The sequence below is a fragment of the Trichosurus vulpecula genome, chromosome 1, assembly GCF_011100635.1.
Source record: "Trichosurus vulpecula isolate mTriVul1 chromosome 1, mTriVul1.pri, whole genome shotgun sequence".
Lineage (NCBI taxonomy): Eukaryota > Metazoa > Chordata > Mammalia > Diprotodontia > Phalangeridae > Trichosurus > Trichosurus vulpecula.
Genome location: NC_050573.1, coordinates 345835463 through 345858442, shown reverse-complemented (window position 1 = coordinate 345858442; position 22980 = coordinate 345835463). Strand labels below are relative to the sequence as shown.

Here is a 22980-nt window from a genome sequence, read left to right as displayed (position 1 = left end):
ATATTATATATACAGACAGATCTAGGAGCTGATATTTCAAATCCCTAAACTCATCATTTTAACTTAGGAAGATCCAGGAAAATAAATCATTAAGCAGTCTTTGTAATCTCATTACCCTTTCTGACTGCCCCTTTCACAAATGGCTTGTCAAAGAGAGTCAGATTTTCCTGAAACCTTTCAGGAGTACTGCTCTTTGCTATTCATCTTGTTAATAATGCCCATTTATTGCTAAGATTTCCATATTCCTCCTGTTAATCTGGAACACAAATTGGATTTTCTCCTAGACAAAATAAAGGCAAACTCTGCAACAAAATGAAATTTAAAAAATAAAAGTAATGAGACTTGCTTACTTTGCTGTGACCTTTCCCTGAGTACTAAACTTCGCTTTTTCTGTCTCTTCAATGGTATGCTTTCTCTCTGTCTCTGTCTCTGTCTCTGTCTCTCTCTCTCTCTCTCTCTCTCTCTCACACACACACACACACACACACACACAGACACACAATCTGATATATTCACTGATTCACACTTCATTCCTGATCTCTTGGTCTGGAAATATTAATAAAGGTTGCTAAGTTCGTGAGAGAAATGTTATTTCAGTGACAACTTGGCACAAGGTAATGAAACTTTTTCTTGATGAAATATATAAAAGAAATGACATTATTTTCTATAATTTTATAATTTTAAATACTGGGACCAAGCAATCTTAAATAGGATATCCCTCTTTTCATTGGACATTTCATACTGCAAAGATGGCATCATTTTTGGACATTGCTTCGTAACAATAAACAATAATTTCAACACATCATTCTACAATTTTATTTAAGAGGAATATATCCTTTATGACAATTCGACTTTTTGTAAACAACTAAGGATGGGTTAGTTTTCTTTCATAATGAAAACATTCATAGTCTGAGAAATAACAAAAAAGTACACTTTATGAACAAGTTGCATAGGAATATGTGTATTGTCAGCACTGTGGTTCTTATAGAAGTGATTTATTTTAACTTGCATTCACAAACTACATTATAATAATTTGTTTGTATAAGCCTATTTTACTAGGACAAAATATGCTTGTCCTGTAGAACAATCTTTTAAAATAACTTAAGACATTTAATAATTTAAAAGAAGAATGTAATTGATTTACTGGAAGTTTTATCCTTGGAAACACATAGAATATATGCCCAAGATGAACATTTTATAAAGGTACAACCTATTATCTAATTCTATATAAAGCAATAGACCATGAAAGCAAAGATTTTAACCACAGTGTTGGCTCAATTTGCTGAAAGATTAAATACATAGAAAAATTTTTGCCGATTTCTGTTAACATGAACCACCACCATGATGCTGAAATGATGTATGCTTATATACTATAAACAAAGCCTTGAAAATATCCCACGTGTCCTACACCTGCTTATGTTTATTTAAGATAGAAAAAAAGTTGAACTAAGCCTACCAATGAGATTGAGTTGTGACCATTTTATGCCTTATTCTGATTGTGGTATTTGAGTCAGGTGAAGTTGCATTTCAAATAAGCAACAATTAATTTTCCAATGCAATCAATTTTCCAGGTCTCCAGGGAAAACAAAGAGAAATACCTCAGTGCAATTGACTGCCTTTGAATCAGATGGTTGGTAAAGAGTTCAGCCAGGTGAACCTAACAAGCACCTCAACTTCCCAATCCAGTTACACATGCAGTGTCAGTGAAAACTGAAGGATGTCAGAAAAAGAGGAGGATCCAGCTGGAACTGAAGGGGATGCCACAGCTAGGTGTAAGATACAGCTATAACTAAAACTAGGGGACTGTACCACATTGGCATGACATCAAGCATGAGAGATGGAAGTTCTGAAGACAGGAAGGGTCCACATACCTTTCCTCCCGGTTCTGTCCCACACACACCCGGCCTCCATGGCGAGGGGTAGGGTTACTGCAGGAACGCTGACGGACTTGGAAACCAATGCCACAAGTTGTACTACAAGGTGACCAAGTAGTCCAAGGAGTCCAGCCTCCATTTCTATTGTGGAAGAAAATCATACATATCAGTTGTTGAAAAGTGGCACCAAATGCAACCTTCTTTATCAAAAATTAAAACAGTTATCTACCCATCAGTACTTAAATGTGTGAGGGGTTAAGTATGCAATCACAAGGATAACATGGATGGCACAAGCAGTGAAATATGCCATCTAAATTATACTCTCTCAATCACTGATTTTGAGATATTTTATTTTACCTTCAAGATGGGAAATTCTGCTAATAACATAAATAAACTTAAAAAATTATAAACATTTCTATGGTGATCCTCAGGTAACACTGAAAATCATTCATTTAGCAAATCCAAGAACTGAATATAGGGTACTGATGTTTCATTTTTTAAAAGGAATTTAAAGATAGATCTCTATACATGGACTCCTGTATCATTTAGTTTGCATTCTGTTATTTATTTTAAGAGTTGGCTACTGGATCATTAGTATGGTGGAAGAGAAAGAGTTCAGGATTTGGATCTAGCTTTAAACCAAGCTCTGCCATTTTCTACCTATGTGATCTTGGACAAGTCACTTAAACTTATCTGTGTTTTAGAGCCTTAATCTGAAAAAAAATGTGCTCTAAGTTTCCTTCTAAATCTTAAGCCTATCAATCATTTTGCATATATGTATGTATTTGCGTATATACACACACATATGTAAAACCACATGTATAGCTATGTGGTTAAATCCATATAGGGAATTCCTGATAAAGAAACTCCCTCTTGTCAGGCAGTCGGAAAACTTGAATTGGGCACTGAGAAGTAAAGTGACTAACCAAGAGCCAAAGAGCCAGTAAATAACAGAGGTAGCAATGGAAACCAAATTGGCCTAGCTGCCTCTCCAAATCTATTCCTGAAACCCTGCTAAAAACAAACAAAACAAAAATTTATGTATGCTCATGGACTATAAATATCTTTGATAACAAGGAAAAGAAATATAAAACAATAATTCAAATAAATGATAACAGTCTGACTCGATGAATTTGTTACTGGTGATAAAATGGAAAGAACTCTGGCTTTTGTGTCTGAAGATCTGTTATTGAGCCAGCTTTGCAAGTTTCTATCAATATGACCTTCAATATATCTCAGTCAAGCTGGATTTCCAGATAATCATTAAGCCTCACTAAAGTTCAGTTGTTTCAACTGCAAAAAAAAGGGGACAATAGTACATATACACCTCTTATGGTTGTTTTGTGGATCAGGCTAGATGACGTATATTAAAAATGCTACAAATAAACATACAATTTTAGATTACAGATGATCTATATTAATATATATCAAACAGTAAAATTTTACAAATATATATGCTATAGCCTTATAAGGGTGAAGTATTATTCAGATTTATAGACATATGCTATTGTTATTATAATTTAACTAAAATATCCAAGCTATACATACATATTCTATACCTAAGCCAGGGTACATTGGTAATATATTTAATATATTCCTTCAGAGGTTTACAAAGAATTTTCTTTATAACAAGTCTGTGATATATATGATAGATATTATCTTCCTTTAATAACTGAAATATATTCATTATAATTTTCTAAATAAAAATTAGTGATGACCAAAAGAATTATATTTTAAATTCTTTTTTATAGCTTTTTATTATGTATTCAAAATTATATTTTCAATGATTTCAAAAGCTTTTCAAAAAAACACAAAATTTTATTGATAGTTTAAATGTACCTAACATAAATATTGAGAATAAAATAAATTCTTTAGAATGGAGGTGTGCTTACATACAGAAAATGCATTGGGGCAGCTAGGTGGCACAGTGAGTAGAGCATCGGCCCTGGAGTCAGGAGGACCTGAGTTCAAATCCTGCCTCATACCCTTGACATGCTTTCAAGCTGTGTGACCTTGGGCAAGTCACTTAACCCTAATTGCCTTTCCTTCTCCCCTCCAAAAAACAAAATAAAACAAACAAAAAAGAAAATGCATTACATTCACCTCCAGGTCATGTAACTATTTAAAATAATGAATCTGATTCTTACTGATGATATTTTATCTATATATTTAAAATAAATACATATATGCAACATATTTTAGTTCTTTCCTAGTGTTTTTGTTCATGCCATCACAATGAATTAGCCAAGATAATAAAGGACTTCATACAATCAAAATCTAATATAATCAGTATAGTTATCGTTCTTTCTAATGGAAAATCAAATAAAGAATTTCCATGGAATTTTAAATAAAAGTTTCATATTTATATTGGCTAGTAAAATGGCCTTGGAGCCAAAAAGAGTTAGGTTCAAGCCCTGTTATGATAATTAGGTTGGGACTTTTCTACTGTTTTCTCTTTTGGAATACTGAGGTAATCAGTATTTTGATGAGTTTTGCTTTACAAATGTTATGGCAAGCAAAGTGGACTTTTTGTTGTCTTTGTTTTGGAGTGCTTCTCAGCACTAAGGATCTTTGAATTGGGCGTATTTGATGACCTGTATGTCAAGGGAAGGCCTAGTTTTTCCCTCTGACCCTGAGTAAGAGTTGAAGTCACAAGAAGGTCTAAGTCATGTGGTTTTGAGTCACATGGTTGTGACACCCTTTGACCCCAAAGAACGGTATGTAAGATCTGAGGTTGGTGTTTGTTTTGGGACTCTCACACACCAGCAGAGTGTTGCATGATTTTACCAGATGAGACACTGGTTAGCTTTAAGAGCCCCCCGGCTTTGAAAACCCAGATGTTGGTGCTTCTTTCTCTGGTAACTGTTTAAATACTGCTTGGTCAGACAGATAAAAGCCTGTCTGTCTTTGCTCTGAGGTTCAGGGTGCTGGCTTTTCCCCCTGAACTAAGTGAATGATATATGTATGTTTAATTAAATTGATATTGTTAGCCCCTCGAAATTGCTTTCCTTAGAAAAGCAGATCAAAGAACCTGTGCTAGCAGCTCTCCTGTGTGCTTTTGTCTTTCACCCCCATAACAGCTGCTAGCAACATTGTTGTTACAAGCCTCAACTTAGAAACTCTCATTTGTGACCATGTGCAAATCACTCTACTTCCTCAGGTTCCTAGGCAGCACTCTAAAATGGTAAGTTACAGGGAAGGTGCCATCCTGTTTTCCTAGAGAGAGATTCATCATCCAGAAGTTACCTACAGCAATGAATTAACAGGTATTGCCTCTATCAATTTACTTGACAAAGAACAAGAGATGTCTTTTTGTAAGGAGAGGGGACAGAAGGATCGGATCTGTGATATCTCCAAATGGCAAAATGAGGTGAAATAATCTCATTATGTTTCAAAGGAAAATAGACAATATAATACACTGGCATTTGATGTAATTTTTAAATGTTCTACTTCCTCTATTAAAAAGCCCCAAAGAAGGAAAACAAATAGCATGTTAACCCCAAACTAAAGTTAACACATTTTATTTTCATCAATTCTGGTGAAGGGAAGAACAACCTATTAAGACCATACTGAGGTTAAAGTAAAAGAACTATTGCTACTCTTTTTTAAAATTAATTAATTTATTTTTAGTTTACAATATTCACTTCAACAAGCTTTTGAGTTCCAAATTTTCTCACCCACCTTTCCCTTCCCCCTCTCTCCCCTTCCCCCTTCTCCAAGATGGCATGCAATCTGATATAGGCTCTACATATACATTCACATTAAACATATTTTCACATTAGTCATGTTGCAAAGAAGAATTATAACCAATGGAATGAACCATGAGAAAGAAGAAACAAAACAAAAAGAGAGAGCAAATAGTATGCTTTGATCTGCATTCAGACTCCATAATTCTTTCTCTCGATGTGGATAGCATTTTCCACCATGAGCCTTTTGGAGTTGTCTTAGAAACTTGCATTGCTGAGAAGAGTCAAGTCTATCAAAATTAGTCATTGCACAACGTGGCTGTAATGGTGTACAATGTTCTCCTGGTTTATTTCCCTCACTCAGGAACTGTTGCTATTCTTGACTGAGAACAGATTTTTATTTAAAAAATAATAACAAATCTTGCCAAGTGAATCAGAAAAATTAACTGAAAATACTTAATTTGCCTAATAGGCCTTCCGTAATTGCCTTCAGTTTGGGGTGCAAGATAGCTCCCTAAATTGAACTGGCTGTCTGGTTTCCTAACACCTATATCATGGTAAAACCTTGAAATTTTCACCAGATGAAATGATAATCAAGAAATCCAATGGAAGATGACAGTGACTTCTTCCACCCTATAATTTCACAAAAATTCAGCCTCAGCACCCTATGTGCAACAAGAAAGGGGACTACCATCAAAGTCAGAGACAACACAGGCACTATGACTAGAGGAGAGGAAAGATACATGTAGCCCCTATTTAGAGCAGTCCTGCACAATCGAAGAGGCCTTAGTAATAGGAATCCCAAATATCCTGGGGGAGGGTGAAGTATAATCATAAATGGATTTTCCATAAGGACCACATGGATTCTTAGAAGAAGTGAAGCAAGAGAGAAAAAAATGTCATAGAAGCACTTGAGGAAAGAAATAGGAAACTAAATCAGCTTAGAAGAAGAAACAATAAATCTCACTCAAGTAAAAGATTCTCTGAAAATAAGAATAAATCAAACAAATATCAATGACTCCACGAGACAGCAAGAAACATTAGAACAAAATCAAGAGACTGATTGTAACAAAAAGAAAATGTAAAATTATCTGGAATAAAAAAACTGGAAAAAAAAAGTCAAAGAAAGATAATTTCAAAATCACTGGACTCCCTAAAAAACATAATTTTTAAAAAAAGATAGGCAGTAAGTATAAAATCACAAATGAAAATCAATCACTAAGTCAAAGAAACCCCACAATGAAAAATCTAGGGAATACTATAAGCAAAATCCAGAATACCCACATCAAAGAAGTAAATATTTTAATCATTAAGAAGCAGTTCAAGTACCAAGGAATCATATTCAGGATGATGCAATAATGAAAGTGAGAGATCTTGAAATATTAAAAAAAAGAGAGATGTAAGTTGAATTAAGCTTAATCTTCAGGCCCAGATGGCAGAACTAAGATGTGGAAATTACAGGTATGCATATTCTATTAATCACAAAGAACTCCCTGATAATTATTCCAGTGGACAGTTAGATGGTATAATAGATAGAATGCTAGAGATATAAGACCTGAGTTCCAAACTTTCCTCTTACATTCACTAGCTATATGACCCTAGGAAAGTAACTTAACCTCTCTGTGCCTCAGTACCCTCACCTACAAAATGAGGGGATTATAATAAATATCCCCTAAAGTCTCTTGCAGCTCAAAATTTATCATTTCATGACCATACAATGTTTCAGTGGGTCTAGAATTTCATTGTTTTGGTATTCCTTCCAATGATGCAGGTAGTAACACATCCTTTTCTGCCATATTCTATCTCTAATGTCACCCCATAAATCCAACACAAAGACTAAAATGTACTAAGGACTTACTTTGTGTCCTCCCAATATTGAAGGATACAAATTAGAATCATCTAAAAATTTTATTGGAAGCCTGGTAGGGCATCAACTTCACTAGAAATCATCCAACATAGTTGGCATGAACAGATGACAACCAATATTTTATGTTATGGAGGGAATTCTTACTTCAGGTAGGAGGAGTTAGAGTATATTGTTCATAAAGTTCAACTCTATAACCCTAACCTTCTTTGATTGCCATGATGATGATTGATGATAATGATGATGATGAAGAAGATGGCAATGGTGGTGACACTTTCTATTATAGTTTAGCACATAGAGAGTTCCCTGTTTAATTTCAGAAAATATTTAATCACTCATTTGGAACTTCCTGTTGACTTCTTGATATAATTTTGTTTAAAAATATGTGAATATAGCATTTATTTAGATTGAATACATTCTAAACTATTTAAGAATCTACTTGTGTTGTTCTGTTCATTATCAGAAAATAATTTCTATAGAGTTCTGAGAAGGTAGAAGACCTTTTATTTCAGCATGAGAGTAAAAACAATATGAAGACTTCTACTGAAAACTACTTTTTGCCAGAGTTGTCAAAGCAATTATAAAAACAAAGACAAATGGTAAATGGAACTATTGAGAAAAGAATCATAGGAACTAGCTGAGCATGTTTCTGAAAATGACTTAGGGAGAGGAGGATCAGATTATTTCCATTCCTTTGTTGGTTCTTCTTTGTCAGTTCATACTGTCTAAGCTCAGTTTTTTTTTTTCTAAAACAACCCACAGAAATCCAAACTCTCAATATATTTAAGCCTGGGGTGAAATCAATCTATTATTTCTCAATGCACTGGTGCAACGTGAGTGACAATGAAGAGGACAGGGAGGGGACATTTAAAAAGCATAAGGAAAAATTTACAAAAATGTAAACAATAAAGATCAAGAAAGTTGGAATAATTTTTGGTAATGTTATACTTAGTTATTTGCAAAAGCTTTCATAACAAAACCTCAAATCAATTTGCATTTACCTAACTTTGATGACCAAGCTTATCTATAGTCTAATCAACTTTCCTACTTGTCTGTCAACATCTACCCCCAGAAAGAGCCAAACAGCTGTGTTTCTATTGAATCAGATGTAACTGAAAGACTAGATCATTCGGGATCATTTTGGGTCATTTACATGGTACTTCTTGTGGTAGAAAACTAGAAATTCAGATATTCTAACTCCAGAAATGTCTGAATGGGATTTAGTGAATTAAGTGACCACATTTTTCATGCCTTGAGGCACAAGGTAAATGACATTTTATTGTCAAAAATGATTAATAAATTACCACTTTTCAAACTTAACCTAAAAATACATCATTTCCTCCTTAAGGACTGACATGAAACATATATTTAGCACAAAATTTAAATGAGGACCAAAAAGCATGTAAGCCAATGCGTCAAGTAGGCTGAGTAAAGTTAAAGGGGAAAAACTGGTAGATTTTTGGTATTAATTTCTGTGAAACAGAGAAAAACAAAGTTAGAATAAACAAGTCCTAGGGTGTAAGGTTTGAATGTTTCCCCCTCCCATTACTGCTGGCCAATTCAAAAGCTATATGTAAAAAGAAAATTTCAAAAACTTTTCAATGCTCTAGACAGCTTTTCTGAGCTTCCATGTAGTCAAAAGTAAAGATGACCTGTACACTGATTGTTTATTATTCTGAGGGGATCAATATGTGATTTTATATTTTGCATCAATGTGGGATTTTCCAGTGTTATAAACATTGGGACTAAATTAGCACAGGGTTTACAACAAGAAAAAGGTTAGGAATTATTTTCCTAATTTGGCATTTGGCAATATGTAGTCTTGACTAAGGATGATTATCTGAACTGTATTGCTGACATTTCTGACTTAAATTATTTTTGAAAGCAATGGAATAAATGATAAATAGTATCTATCTAAAACCATCAGGAAGCACTATCCGTTTTGGGGATAAGCTAGAAGTCCTTCCAGAAAGATTAGAGGTGGAGAAAGGATGTCCATCATCACCACTATTATTGAATATTGTTCCAGAAATGCTAGGTATAGCTAAAAGAAAATGAGTATAATGATCTAGTGTTCTACAACCCAAAGGTCCAAAATTTTGGGACAAGACCTCACTATTAGACAAAAAAAAATGCTGGGAAAACTGGAAAAGATTTTGGCAGAAACTAAATATAGACCAGCATCTCAAACCACATACCTATATAAGATCGAAATAGGTAAATGATTTAGAATAAAGTGTGATATCATAAGCAAATTAAGGGAACATGGAATATGGCCAGATTTATGGATAAGAGAAAAAATTTATGACCAAACAACAAATAGAGAGCATTACAGGATATAAACTGAATAATTTTGATTACATCAAATTAAAAAGATTTTGCCCAATCAAAACTAATGCAGCCAAGATTAGAAGGAAAGCAAGAAACTGGTAGAAAATATTTTACAGCCAGTTCTCTGATAAAGGCCTCATTTCTCAAATATAAAGGGAACAGAGTCAAATTTATAAGATGATGAGTCATTTCCCAATTGATAAATGATCAAAAGATGTGAACAGGCAGTTCTTAGAAGAAATCAAAGCTACCTGTAATCATATGAAATACATTTGTGAATCATTTGTGAAATACAAATTAAAACAACTCTGAGGTACCACCTCATACCTCTTAGGCTGGCTAATATGACAGAAAAGGAAAATGATGAATGTTGGAGGTGACATGGAAAAATTGGGACACTAATGCCCTGCTGGTTGAGTTGTGATCTGATCTAATCATTCTGGAGAGCAATTTGGAAGTATGCCCAAAGGACAATAGACTGTGCATACTCTTTGATTAATGGTACCACTGGTAGGTCTGTTCCCAAAAGAGATAAAAGAAAAAGGACCTATATGTACAAGATATTTATAGTAGCAACTTTTGTGGTGGCAAAAAATTGGAAATTGAGAAAATGCCCTTTAATTGAATAGTGGCTGAACAAGTTGGGGTAAATGATTCTAATGGAATTCTTAAAATGGTATGAGTGATGCCTTTTGACTCGTGCATAAATTGGATTTAAGTGAGGCAGAATTGTGCAAAATTATTTGCTTTACTCTTTCTTCCAGAGTTATGAGTCCAATGACAAAAGTCAAGATGACTAACAATGCCTTGGGAATCAGATGATCTTGGAGTCTTTGATGTCTGACCAAGCTCTAAGCACTCCTCTGTGCCTGCTTCTTCTGCAGTCACAGCCTCTTGGAACGAATTGTTCACATCTGCCTATTCCACCAAGGAAGTCTTCACATTCTTTGGGTAGATACTTCACTAACTCACCAATAGGTTTGAGGCCCATTAGTGACCCTCAATACTATGATGGAATACTATTTTGCTATTAAAAAATAATGAGCAGTATACTTTCAGAATAACCTGGGAAACCTTACATGAATTTAAGTGAAGTGAAATAAGCAGATTCAGAAGACAGTAAGAGCAATATTATATTATGATCAGCTATGATTGATATATCTATCCTCAGCAATATAATGATTTCAGACAATTCCAAAGGACTAAAGATGAAAAATGCTATCCACCTCCAAAGAAAGAACCAATGGAGTCTGAGTGAAAATTGAAACATACTTTTAAAAAAACTTTATTATTCATTTGTTGTTGTTCTGCATTTTCTTTTGTAACATGGCTAATATGGAAATTTTTGAGTGACTACACAGATACAATCAATGTCTAATTGCTTGCCTTCTGAAGGAGGAGGGAGGGAGCGAAGTTGGAACTCAACATTTTTGAAAATAAATTTTTAAAATGAATTTACATGTAACTGAGGAAAATAAAAATAAAATGTTATTATTTTTGTTGGTATTATGCAATGTTTCGATACTTAAAAAAACTTTAGTATATAGATAATACAATCATCTATAAACTCTTTACTACCTTTAAAAACAGAGTTTAAAAGCATAAAATTATTTTTAATTCTAAATCCATCATCCAATGATACCATGCTCCATATTTTCATGTAACATACCTGGAACAATTAGCAATTTCCATGCTCGGGCCTTCACACTGCCAGCCTCCACACTGAGGAGAAGGGTTATCACAGGAACGAGTTCGACAGAGACAAGATCCAACCATATTGCCGTCTGTATGGGTACAAGGTATCCATGGTGACCAGGCCCCATAATTTCCATCCACTGTTAAATTCCTTGTCTAGAAATAAAATTTAAATAAATGCACAATGAAAACTTAAGATTTTTTTAAGTTAGGAAAATGAAAAAAAGCATCATGCAAAATAATCAGATTTGGTTAAAGATAAAAGAGAAGATTAAAAAGAGGTGTGAGAGTTAAAACAGTAAGATTTGGCCCTATACCAAGTAGTCTGCATTGCATATCTATTCTTAAAGACAATGACACACTAGAATATGAATGCAGATCAATATGGAAGGGGGTAGTAATAACTATTTGACATAGAGAGCTACCAGGTGAAGACACCCAATCTATTGAGGCAATTTGGCCCCTATAAATTATGGTCTCAGAGAGTTGTCAAATGAAAGGTTAAAAACTTGCCTGGTCACATAGGAAGTAAGTGTTAGAGGTAAAATATGAATCCAGGTCTTCCTGGATTCAAAGCCTGCTCTATATTCAATATGCTATGCTGCTTCTTTCTTTTGAAAAACATATTTATATTCAGGTTTCTTTCTTGATAGGCATTTGTTACGTTGGTATTGTGATGGGGAGTCTAGGGCCATGAGGATGAGCAACTCTGTCATTGTTACCATCTGATTTACCAATAAGGTAACTGCTTCAAGTTGTCTCATAGATTAAATAATATGTGGACCTGGAAGGTGTGCTAAAATTCCAATGTGTTCCAAACTCTAGACCTAAAGTCCTAGTATATAGGATTTCCTAAATAAAGAAACTTTTTGGTCTAATTATTTTCTGCTTTCATACCTCTTTACCGGCATGCCTAATATAAAGGAAATTATAGTGAGGTTGTGATTTAAATCTGGATTGCTTTCAGCACATTATTCAGAATATTATCTCTCATATTAGGTTAACTATGTTGAGGAAAAAACATTTTAAAAAGGTGAAAGCAATAGACCATATATATATATATTTTCACTAAAGGGAAAGAATAAGGCAGTGTAAAATTTCATACCTTAACCGTTTCTACATTGAACTATGAACATAAGGAAAAGAATTGTTCCAAGGTAAGTTTATTCCATTTGTTATGTAATTATGTCCAATACCTGGAACTCAATTTTACCCTGAAAATAAAGTATGTTTGTTATATAGTTTGAAAAAGGAAGTTGCACTCAAGTAGCATGCATCTTCTCTAACTCCTGATGCTCGCCATACTCCATCCACTCCACCAAAAGTTCCATCTCTTAACTATTAATTACACATCTTAAGATTCATCTTTCATGTACTATACTATCCCAAAGAAGCGACAAGCTGATGTTCTTTTAAATATGACTGAAAGAGCTGCAATCCATCATTTCAGAATACTACTGACATGTGTTTATTGGAAATAACAGATCATTCTTTGTGCAGGAAAGTAGAGCTGAACTGGGCTTTTGCTCTGCTGTTATTTCCCAATACAACAGGAAACGGTGATTTCCCATTTAATGTCAAGAGTATTCATTCTCTCTGACATGGCTGGGTGGTAGACCAGAGATAACATGTCCCTGGTCCAATTAGTGTCAGAGTTATGATTACATCTCTCATCCTTTATTTTTGGTGTTCAAACATGCTAGATTCCACTGAGGCTGCTGAAAATCTTGAGTACCAAAACACAGCTTGCTCTCTCCTTTAAGAAACAATAGCAAGGTAGACAAGTAATGTGACTGCACCATCTCCTCAGGCAATTCACATTTCATCTGTTCCTGCCAAAGGGGCAAAGAAAATAGGAAGACACAGACACACTCATCCCATGGGGAAATTGTGATGGAAATGTCTCAACTTCAAAAGCCCCTTGTCACCTTTCCCTGGCTAAACCAGGAATGAACATGAATGTTCCTATGATATCCTTAGGTTCTCCATAGGACATAGCAAAGATATTTTCTTTTGATAGCTTGAGTTTATACTAAAAAGGCATCCAATCCATTATCTCTACCTCTGATGACCTGCTATTGTTCCTTATGGGAGCAGGTTCAGTGTAATGGGGATGTCTAACATTTAAATGAAATCAATTTCATAGCTCTCACATTTCTACTTGTTCCCCAAATTGTTTTCCCTGAATATGGGGGATGAATTATTTAGACTTGCACTAGCTTTACTTCGACTGAATATAGTACTTTTTTGAAAAATCATCATGTGCATTCACAATACAAAATCCCTCCTGCTATATAAATGGTATTATGATCATTTTCAGAGTAAAACAAGCTTGAATTAATTATTGATTTAGTCAGTGATATATAATAATAGTAATTAGGCAGATTATTTGATATCATATTTATAAAATATAGAATTGGTTGTAATTATGTAGCATTCCATTGCTTAAATTTATATTGATTATTAACCACTATTAAGTGACTTTCCCCTCAGACAATGGTAAAATTGCTCTGAGGAATGTGTGTACTTTTACTATCATCCAATTCTTTACTTTCCTATTCCATTTTTTTTTAAAATTCTTCCTTTATTGAGGGAAATGACATTTTTGCTACTATGTTTTTATTTTCTTTCTTCTACTTAAATGTGACGTGTGGTTTACTATCCTTCAGAGAATCACATTGTGATTTGAGCAAGTTTTATGTCTCTTCATATCTTATAAATAATTTTTGAAATGGCAAGTTGTTAAGGGATAAAAAGAATGAGCACCAAAGGAGTGCACCACAAACCATAGGAGAGTACTTCAAGCAGAGCCTGGGAACTCCTCATTCATTCCTCCAATAGCATTGGAGCTAGATGACCTATGAAGCTTTTTTCAACCCTTGGACACTATGGTTCTAAGTTCCAGTGCAAATTTTAAACTCAAGGTGGTAGTATGTTAAAAAAAAAAAATAAAGCATCATAAGGCCCGCAAGAAATATGATGTGTCAGAGACACCTTGTTACCTTGCATAGACAGAAACAATGAAAACCGGTGTTTTTGTTCTATGAGGAAACCATTCATTAAAGTTCTTTCATGAAGTAGAACAAGTGTAGAATTTGTGTAGTCAGAGGAGATGCAGAAAGATAGTGATAGATAAAACCCAGTAGATTGGAAGTTTAGGAAATCATAGGTGTTGTGGGAAAACAGTATGATATAGTAAAAAGAGAACTGGCTTTGAAATCAGAAAACCCAAGCATCCAGTCCTATTTTCCACTTACTATACAATCTTGAACATTATTTTGCATTTCTGTTTATTTTTTTCCATGAAAAAAATGAAGACTAGATTAAGGTTCTTTGCCTGGTTCATGGGTAGAATTCAGTGGATTCTTTAAGTTGGACAAAAAATATACATCTTTATTTTCACTAAACTCTACTGAAAGATGGCATTTCTTTCAAAAAATTAGAAATATAATTCTGAGACTTCACTAGACTGCCAAAAGTTGTTGTTGTTGTTCAGTCATTTTCAGTCATGTCCAACTCTTCTTGGCCCCAGTTGGTTGCCTTGTTTGTTTTTTTTCTTCGGCAGAGATCCTAGAGTGGTCTGCCATTTCCTTCTCTAGTCCATTTTACAGATAAGAAAACTGAGGCAAAAGGGGTTAAGTGACTTGCCTAGGGTCACACAGCTAGTAAGTGTCTGAGGCTGGATTTGAAGTCAGGCCTGAATTCAGGTCCTGTGCCCTATCTGCTGCATGACCTAACTGCCCCAGCCTGCCAAAAGCATCTATGAAAAAAAGAAACACCTAACCTAGATGATTCCTAATACCCTATGACTAATGTATATTGAAAAAAATTCAAGGTCTGCAATGGTCAGTGTGTTATATGCTTATAATGTCTTTTTCCTATGGTGAAATATTTTGTCTACATATATTTGACTACATTGGAAAACTCATTGTACATGATGGGATTATGGCAAGATTATTATGATTATCTACTTAGTCAAATGGGTTAATGTAGATAAAATACAAGTTTATTTTGACATACCATCCAATTACAGTAGTCATGAAAAAGGCACAAAATCTGTCATCATAAAAACATTGGGGAATAGAAAAATGGATGTTATAGTAATGTTGGCAATGGGAGCAGATGTTATGAAATTGCCAATGAATGTGACAGTAAAGGGTAAAACAATGCTGAAGCAACAGCTGCCTATTGGAATAATTGTTAGATGTCAAAACCAAGGATTTATATCCACACATTTTAGTGAAAGATTGACTAAATGCCATTTGGAATCAGGGACCAGGTGTTCTGTAGAAAAGAAGGCTGCTTGTCTTGTATGCAGAAAAGGGGCATTTGACACCAGAATTGAAGAATGCCACCAGAGAAATGAATGCAGAACTTGTACAATGGCATAAAAACTTGAGGGCCTAGATACAAGAGGGTCAAGTCTTTTACTCCAGGGGCAATTAGAAATCTTAAAACTCAAAACAGGTCTTGGCAGGAAATCATGTTTTAACTCCTATTGGCATTTTTTAAGCCTAGAGGAATATCGCTGAAAGAAGCTAAAAAGATTTTAAGGATGCTTGAAACCTTGCTGAGAAGTAAAGAATGCCTATCTGTCCAAAGATAAAACCTGCACATGAGATTAGTGAATGTGGAAGCTAAACCTTTTGAGGGAAGCTAGGATGGTGTTTGATTAAGGTAGAAGAACACAATCCCCATTCTGAATATGATTGCGGTCAGTTTAGTTTATTTAACTTGGAATAGTGTTATTATGACTTATGGACACATCAAGAAATCTTCCCTCCCCCTCCTTCCCTGGTCCCTAAGGCACAGTTAAGTTTCAGGAGATCAAGATACCTTGGAGGAAGAGAGACTTATAAGTGAAACTTGGTAAATAGGAAGTAGACCAATTCCATTCAATTATATTCAACAAACACTTATGAAGTACCTTCTATGTGCCAGCAGTTGGGTAAGTGGGAAGCATGTAAGGATAAAAATAAAGAACTTCCATTCTCTTCAACCACTAGCCACCAGGGTTATAATTGCCTATATTATCTCCTTTATGGGTCATTGTTTTCTCATGAATGCTACATGAATGACAGAGTTAAACATCATGGGTATTTAACTCGGAAAATGCAAAGTACTTCATCTAACCATATTATCACAAGCAGAACAATTTCTATTCCCTTTTGCTTAATATGGGGTTCTGTTTTTTCATTGACTTGTGAGGGCTCCATAAAATAACTGGCATTATCTACTGCCTTTTATTTTAAGATGGCCTGGGAAGGGTCCATAGATGTTGTCTTTAAACTAATCTGAATTTACAGGGGCCCTATAAACTTTGAGAACTATAGCTGAAAAAAAAATAGAAGACAGTTTCTATATTTGATTTGGAAAACATGAATGCCAGGTTCTGCTTTTGGGGCTGGCAAATGTACCACAAAATTCAGTTCTTAATTAGCCACATTCATACCAACTTTCCTGACTAATTTGTTCCTGCTTATTTTGGTGATATTTTTACATTTTCTTGCTACAAGCAAAAACATATCTCCCACAGAAAGGAAGTGTTAACCCAATTGTAGCGCTACAGTTTGTATCACATGTTGGGGAAATGCATTTTTCATTGGTCAAAAAGAACATTCTTAGAATTTATTTTAGTAAGAATGACTACAAATGTACTCCAATGGTATCTGGGGTGTTCTGATATCATTTTCTCAGAAACAGTTTATACTGTAATGCTTGTGATTATCAGAGCCCCTGTTCCTTTTTTCAGACAACAAAAATAAAGTGGGTCATTAGATACTATTATTCTCAATGTTCCCCTAGGTAATTTGAATTACATGGTGAAAATAGCTGAATATTATATAGAAATATATAATTTATAATGAAAATATTAAAAATTTCATGGCAGATGCCTTGCCCTGAAATTGAATTAGAGAAAACAGTGAAAAGTAAAAAAGATAGCATTTTTTTCAGCTTTGCTAAAGGTGATTATAGAACTCCAAGGTTCTAATATTTATAGGGGTGAATCATGATTCAAAGTAGAGAAGAAGTCACTTAGCCACATGATATCCTGTTGGTAGGGAATTTAAGGGTGATCTGGACAAAAGGTTTAATCTATTGTAAACAGTTTCAGTCTTACTGGATAGACAGACCAAGTTCCACATTTTGTAAAAGGCTGTTCCAAATGGTAGTGAGTCCAAAAGCCCCAACAAAAGTTCTAGAGGTTTCTGAAAAATCCTCCTTGCTGGTTCCCATGAGCACTTGGCTCTGAGAAGTGATAAGTTCTGCAAGAGTTCTGTATCCATATTCATTTTACACAATACCTTTTTTGTGTACAGTTGTTTCCCTCGTAACCCTGTCTCTGAAGTGGCTCTTTGACTTTTACAGGCCAAGTAAATCATTTCTAATGAAGAGGTCTAAAGTGTAAAAAAATGAAAACTGGCGATTGGTAATAACATAATAAGCTATAAAAGAAGGAAAGAAATAGATTTCAAATATATCAATAAAAAAAAGTTTGTATCCTAACGGCATATTTATTGGGGTGGGGGAGTAGATTTGTGCTTTTTTCAGTGTAAGGAACTCCCCAGTATGGAAACTCTAATGGTACTGATAAGTGAATTCCCTATAACTTAGATTCTTACAGTATTGCCTAATAGTTTAAATGCTTATGGGTCTGTCTCTCAATATGTCTGTTTATTTATCTATGTTTGTTTTTCTGTCACATATATGTGGATGTTTGCATACATCTGTTTTGTATAGAGACATTGTTTTAAATCCTACCCTAATTTTTTAGGGTTATCTTCATTTTAGGTTAATATAAAAGATCTTAGAGTATAAGAACATACTTCTAGATGGGTGCTTTTTAAATACACTTGTGTACAAGTTCCTATATATCTCATTCTTTTTTTTAATGCTATTGTTTTTGAATCTGAATAGCTGGGATTAGGTTCTACTTAGGGATTGGAGCATTTAATGTGTGTGTACGTGTGTGGTGACAAGTGTTTTGAAGCTCAATTTTATTTTTAAAATTATCTTTAGGTAGTAATGCAATTAAAAGAATTGAGCAGAATTGACTATAGTCTTTCTAACTTTGTAAAGTTATGAATGAAAATGCTTTATTATAAGGTCTTTCTGGTATGCCTTTGGATTTGGGTCAAGAGAGAACATTATTATTGTTAATCTTTGCTCAGGAGCAATTAATGCTTGAGCATTATTATTATTTTGAGGGAATAAAAGATTTTTGAAATCTATCACTAATGCAATCTTGGTTTTGAAAACTTAATCTTCCAGAAAACCTAATCCAGACAATCCAATGCAGCACTGTCACTTTGTTTACATCCAGGATAGGTTATAGGTATGAAGGCGTATTTTCAAAACTAGAGAAATTCATCAATAGAAGCTGAATTGCTTATTACAGTGCTACCCTTCTTCAGATACAGCACAAAAGAAGTGTAATATGTTCTAACTTGGATGGATGCTCTAAAGTCAAGGAGGTATTTGTTCATTTTAAATATCATTTATGTGTCTTTTGCTGACAGTTCTAACTCAATAGGTATATGACATAGAGCTTTATTTTACTTTGTAGAATAAACATTTCTACCTCTTGGAATCTCTAGTTTTTTTTCAAAGATCAACTAAAGTACCATCTCTTACAAGGCATCTTTTCTGATCCCCCTCAGCTGCCACCATATGCCCAAATAACCTTGTATTGATTTTGTGCACATGTTGCATTTACTTTGAGGCATACAAATTGGTTCTTCCAATAGAATGGAATCTTTTTGAGGGCAAGAACTCTTTCATTTTTGTTTCTGTATCAACTTTGCCAGCACACAGCAGGCCTTTTATGAATGTTTGTTGGTTGAATAAATAAATACAAGGTTAGCTGTGACTTTCTGAAAAAGAAATTATACCTCCCCATTGTTTCTAATATAATATTAAAATATAGTTCATGTCCTGTTGTTTCCATATATGCTATCATTCACCGAAGGTGAAAACATCTTGGTGTCACATAATATTCTAACCTGTTGTGAGATTTTAGTCAAGTCCCCTTACATATCTGTTATAGTAATTAGGGTGGGACCTTTTTGTTTTCTCTTTTAGAATGCTAAGGTAATCAAGTGCTTTTGATTAGTCTTGCCTTTCAAGTGTAATGGGAAGCAAAGTGGACTTGTGTTGTCTTTTGTTTCTTTAATTGAATCAAGAGTCTTTGATCTGCTTAAGAAATGAGAAAGCCTAGTTCCGGTAGGTTTGAGTCACATGGCTGTGACACCCTCTGACCTTGAGAAGGGTGTGTAAGATCTGAGGTTGGTGTTTTGTTTTAGGGCCCTCACTCATTGGAAGATTGTGTGATTTGACCAGATGAGACTCTGGGTAGCCATTGTTAAGAGCCTCCTGGCTTTGAAAAACCCAGATGTTGGTCCTTCTCTGGTAACTATGTATATATTGCTGTGGATAGACTGGTTTGTATTATTTGCTCTGTTTATATAATGTATGCTTGTAATTTCTGTTCATGTTTTCTCTGAAGTTCATGGTGCTGGCTTTTCCCCCTGAACTAAGTGAATGATATATATATATACATGTTTAATTAAACTGAGATTGTTAACCCCTTAAAGTTGCTTTACTTAGAAAATCAGATCAAAGAACCTATGCTAGCAGCCCTCCTGTGTGCTGGTGCTGTTGGCCTTATGCAGCCACACTAGTGGCAAGTAGCATTGTTGTAACAATTTGGTCTTCAGTTTCATTTGTAAAAGTAGAGGACTGGATCATGCTCAAGATTATTTCTAGCTCTCAAAACTTATGGTTCTAATTTGATATAGTTCCAAGAAGTATCTAATTATTGTATACCTAAATCAGACTGTCCTGAAAATACAAACTACTTTTTTGTTGTTATTCCATTATCCATTTGTGTAAAATGAATCTCTCTATGATATGGTACATTAGACCATTCATAACACACACGCACACACACAAATACCCTTACTAAGCAACATTAAAGCTTACGGCAGTGTGTACATCTTGTGTGTAGCACTAGGGGTATAGCAATTTAGATCAGGTACAAGCTGCTTAAAGTGCTTTAAAAGGACCATAATATTCTCAATTTGAATTTTAAAGTAAAAAAGAATACTATTCAATATCTAAGTGAGAGATCATCCTGTAACCTGGACCATAAGAATCCATAAATACTGATATTTTACTGATAAACCATCTTAAATTTAAAGTCATTAGCACATGTTTCTTTTTTATGTACTTCTTTTTAAAATTTAATTTTATTTTCTATTCCAAATTATCTCCCTCCCCTCTTTTTCCTCCTCCCATTGAGAAGGCAAGAAAAAAAATAGAACACATTACAAACATTTATAGTCATACAAAACTAATTTCCATATTAACCATGTTCCCACATGCAAAAAAAAAAGAAGAAAAAAATAGAAGAAAATATTTTTCAGTCTATACCCTGAGTCTATCATTTCTCTCTCTAGAGGTCAAAAACACATTTCATCATGAGTCCTGGGAATTGTGGTTGGTCATTGTGTTCATCAGAGTTACTAAATCTTTTAAGTTGATTTTCTTCACAATATTGCTGTCACTGTAGATAGTTTTCTCCTAGTTCTCCTCACTTCATTCTTCATCTTTCATACAAGTCTTCCCAGAAGCTAAGTGACACAGTAGATAGAGTGCAGAGGCTGGATTCAGGGAGACCTGAGTTTAAATTTATCTCAGATTCTTAACAACCCTGGGCAAGTCACTTAACCTTTGTATGCCTCAGCTTTGTCCTCTGCAATGGGGATAATAATAGTACATATCTTCCAGAGTTGTTATGAGGATTGAATGATATAGTAATTTTTAAAGTACATAGCACAGTGCTTGGCACATAGTAAATGATATATATGTTAGTTATTAGCTAGTATTATTTCCAAGTTTTTCTGAAACCGTTTATTTTATTATTTTTTACAGCACAATAGAATTCAATTACATTCAAATAGCACAACACAACATTTATATAGATGAAAATGTCCATCTAACACACACATAATGCATATCACTTGTTTCTTTATACTCCCATTAGATATGCTATATCAGTGGTGGCTGGAGAGTAGCTAGACATCAAATTATTTCCTACTGGGGAGAGAGAACATGGCTAACATTTAGTAATTTCCCTGTTGATGGGCCTCCCCTGTTTCCATTTCTTTGCAATCATAAAAAAAGAACTGCTATAAATATTTTTGTACAAATGGGTCTTTTTTCTCTTTGATATATTTCTTTGAGATATACAGTCCTTTGACTATTTCTTTGAGATATAGGCCAAAGGGTAGATTCAGTTTTATAGCATTTTCAGGCATAGTTCCAAATCACTAGCAGTATTTCTAGTTGCTCACACAGAATCACTGATTTATAAGTAGAAGAGACCTTAGAAGTTATTTAACCTGACCCCTTCATCTTACAGATGAGGAAACTAAGGCTCAGGGAAATGAGGTAACTTGCCCAATGTCATGAGGGTAGCTAGACAGAGTCAGGATTTAAAGCCAGGTCTTCTGACAGATCCTGTGCTTTTCCCCACTGTACCACACTGACTCTACCTCCACACCTGGCATATCAGAAGTCCTTGTCAGGCTATACAATTCCCCAGCTAATGTATTGTTTATAAAGTTTCATTTCATTTATCTTGAGAAATGGTTTCACTAATTGAAATTTTTCCCACTTTCTCAAGAAAAATGAGAAAAAATAATATACATAGATGTCAGATATGTTTTAGAAGTTGTCTTTTTTTTTTTACATCAGTAGCTAGTCTTCACCTTTCAGCATTCATAGTAACATCCCTCAGCTGCCTCATCTCTTTGTGTCAGGAAGGATTTTTAAAAGGTATAATTAAAAGATAGCAGGTTGCAAAGTAATCCAGTGTGTTCCATTCACTGTAGGTTAGTCTACAGAAACCAGAAAGATATGTGCTTTCCTTCATTGTGTTTTGCTCAAGGTTGGTGATTTGCATAATTTATTTTGCATTGCTTGCTTCTAAGTCAAGTACAATATCCATATTCCTGACTTATCAGAAGCATAGCATGATATATGTTCAATTAAATTGAATGAGAAGGTACCGATGGATTAGCACAAATCCATCACCTCCACTGGAAAAGTAACTTAAGTTTTGCATGTTCTACAGACAGTTGAATCAGTAGTATCATTTTAATATGCAAAGGACAGCACACTATGCTGTTTTTTTTTTCAATCAGTGAAAACCGAAGAAACAGCTCCCTAAGACATTGATGCCTCCCACTGTCCTTTGATATGTCTGGAGGCAGCGTAAAAAGTAGCCTCTCCCTAATAGGAACCAACTTGGTAGCTAGCTACTATCCAGCCACTGCTAACATGCATTTCTAGTGGGAATATAAAGAAACAAGTGACATACATTACACATATGGGCATTTCCATCTAATGATGTTATTTATCAAGTAACAAATCTGATCTATGTGCCACATAGCAAAGTCCACCTTGTTGTGACTAAGTCACACATTTTACATTAAAATTTAAATTCTTCCCATCTCATCAAATTTAT

At 34.5% G+C, this 22980-nt stretch overlaps 1 protein-coding gene across 1 annotated transcript in view; it reads right to left on the bottom strand.

Annotated features, from left to right (window-relative positions):
• The window catches only part of SEMA5A (semaphorin 5A), a 464624-nt gene that overhangs the window by 108298 nt on the left and 333346 nt on the right, over positions 1–22980 (bottom strand). The window contains exons 12-13 of the mRNA XM_036757261.1: positions 11425–11606; positions 1872–2015 (exon numbers count right to left, since the gene is read on the bottom strand). Of these exons, the coding sequence (XP_036613156.1) occupies positions 1872–2015; positions 11425–11606 (326 nt within the window). The remainder of the gene's footprint in view (positions 1–1871; positions 2016–11424; positions 11607–22980) is intronic.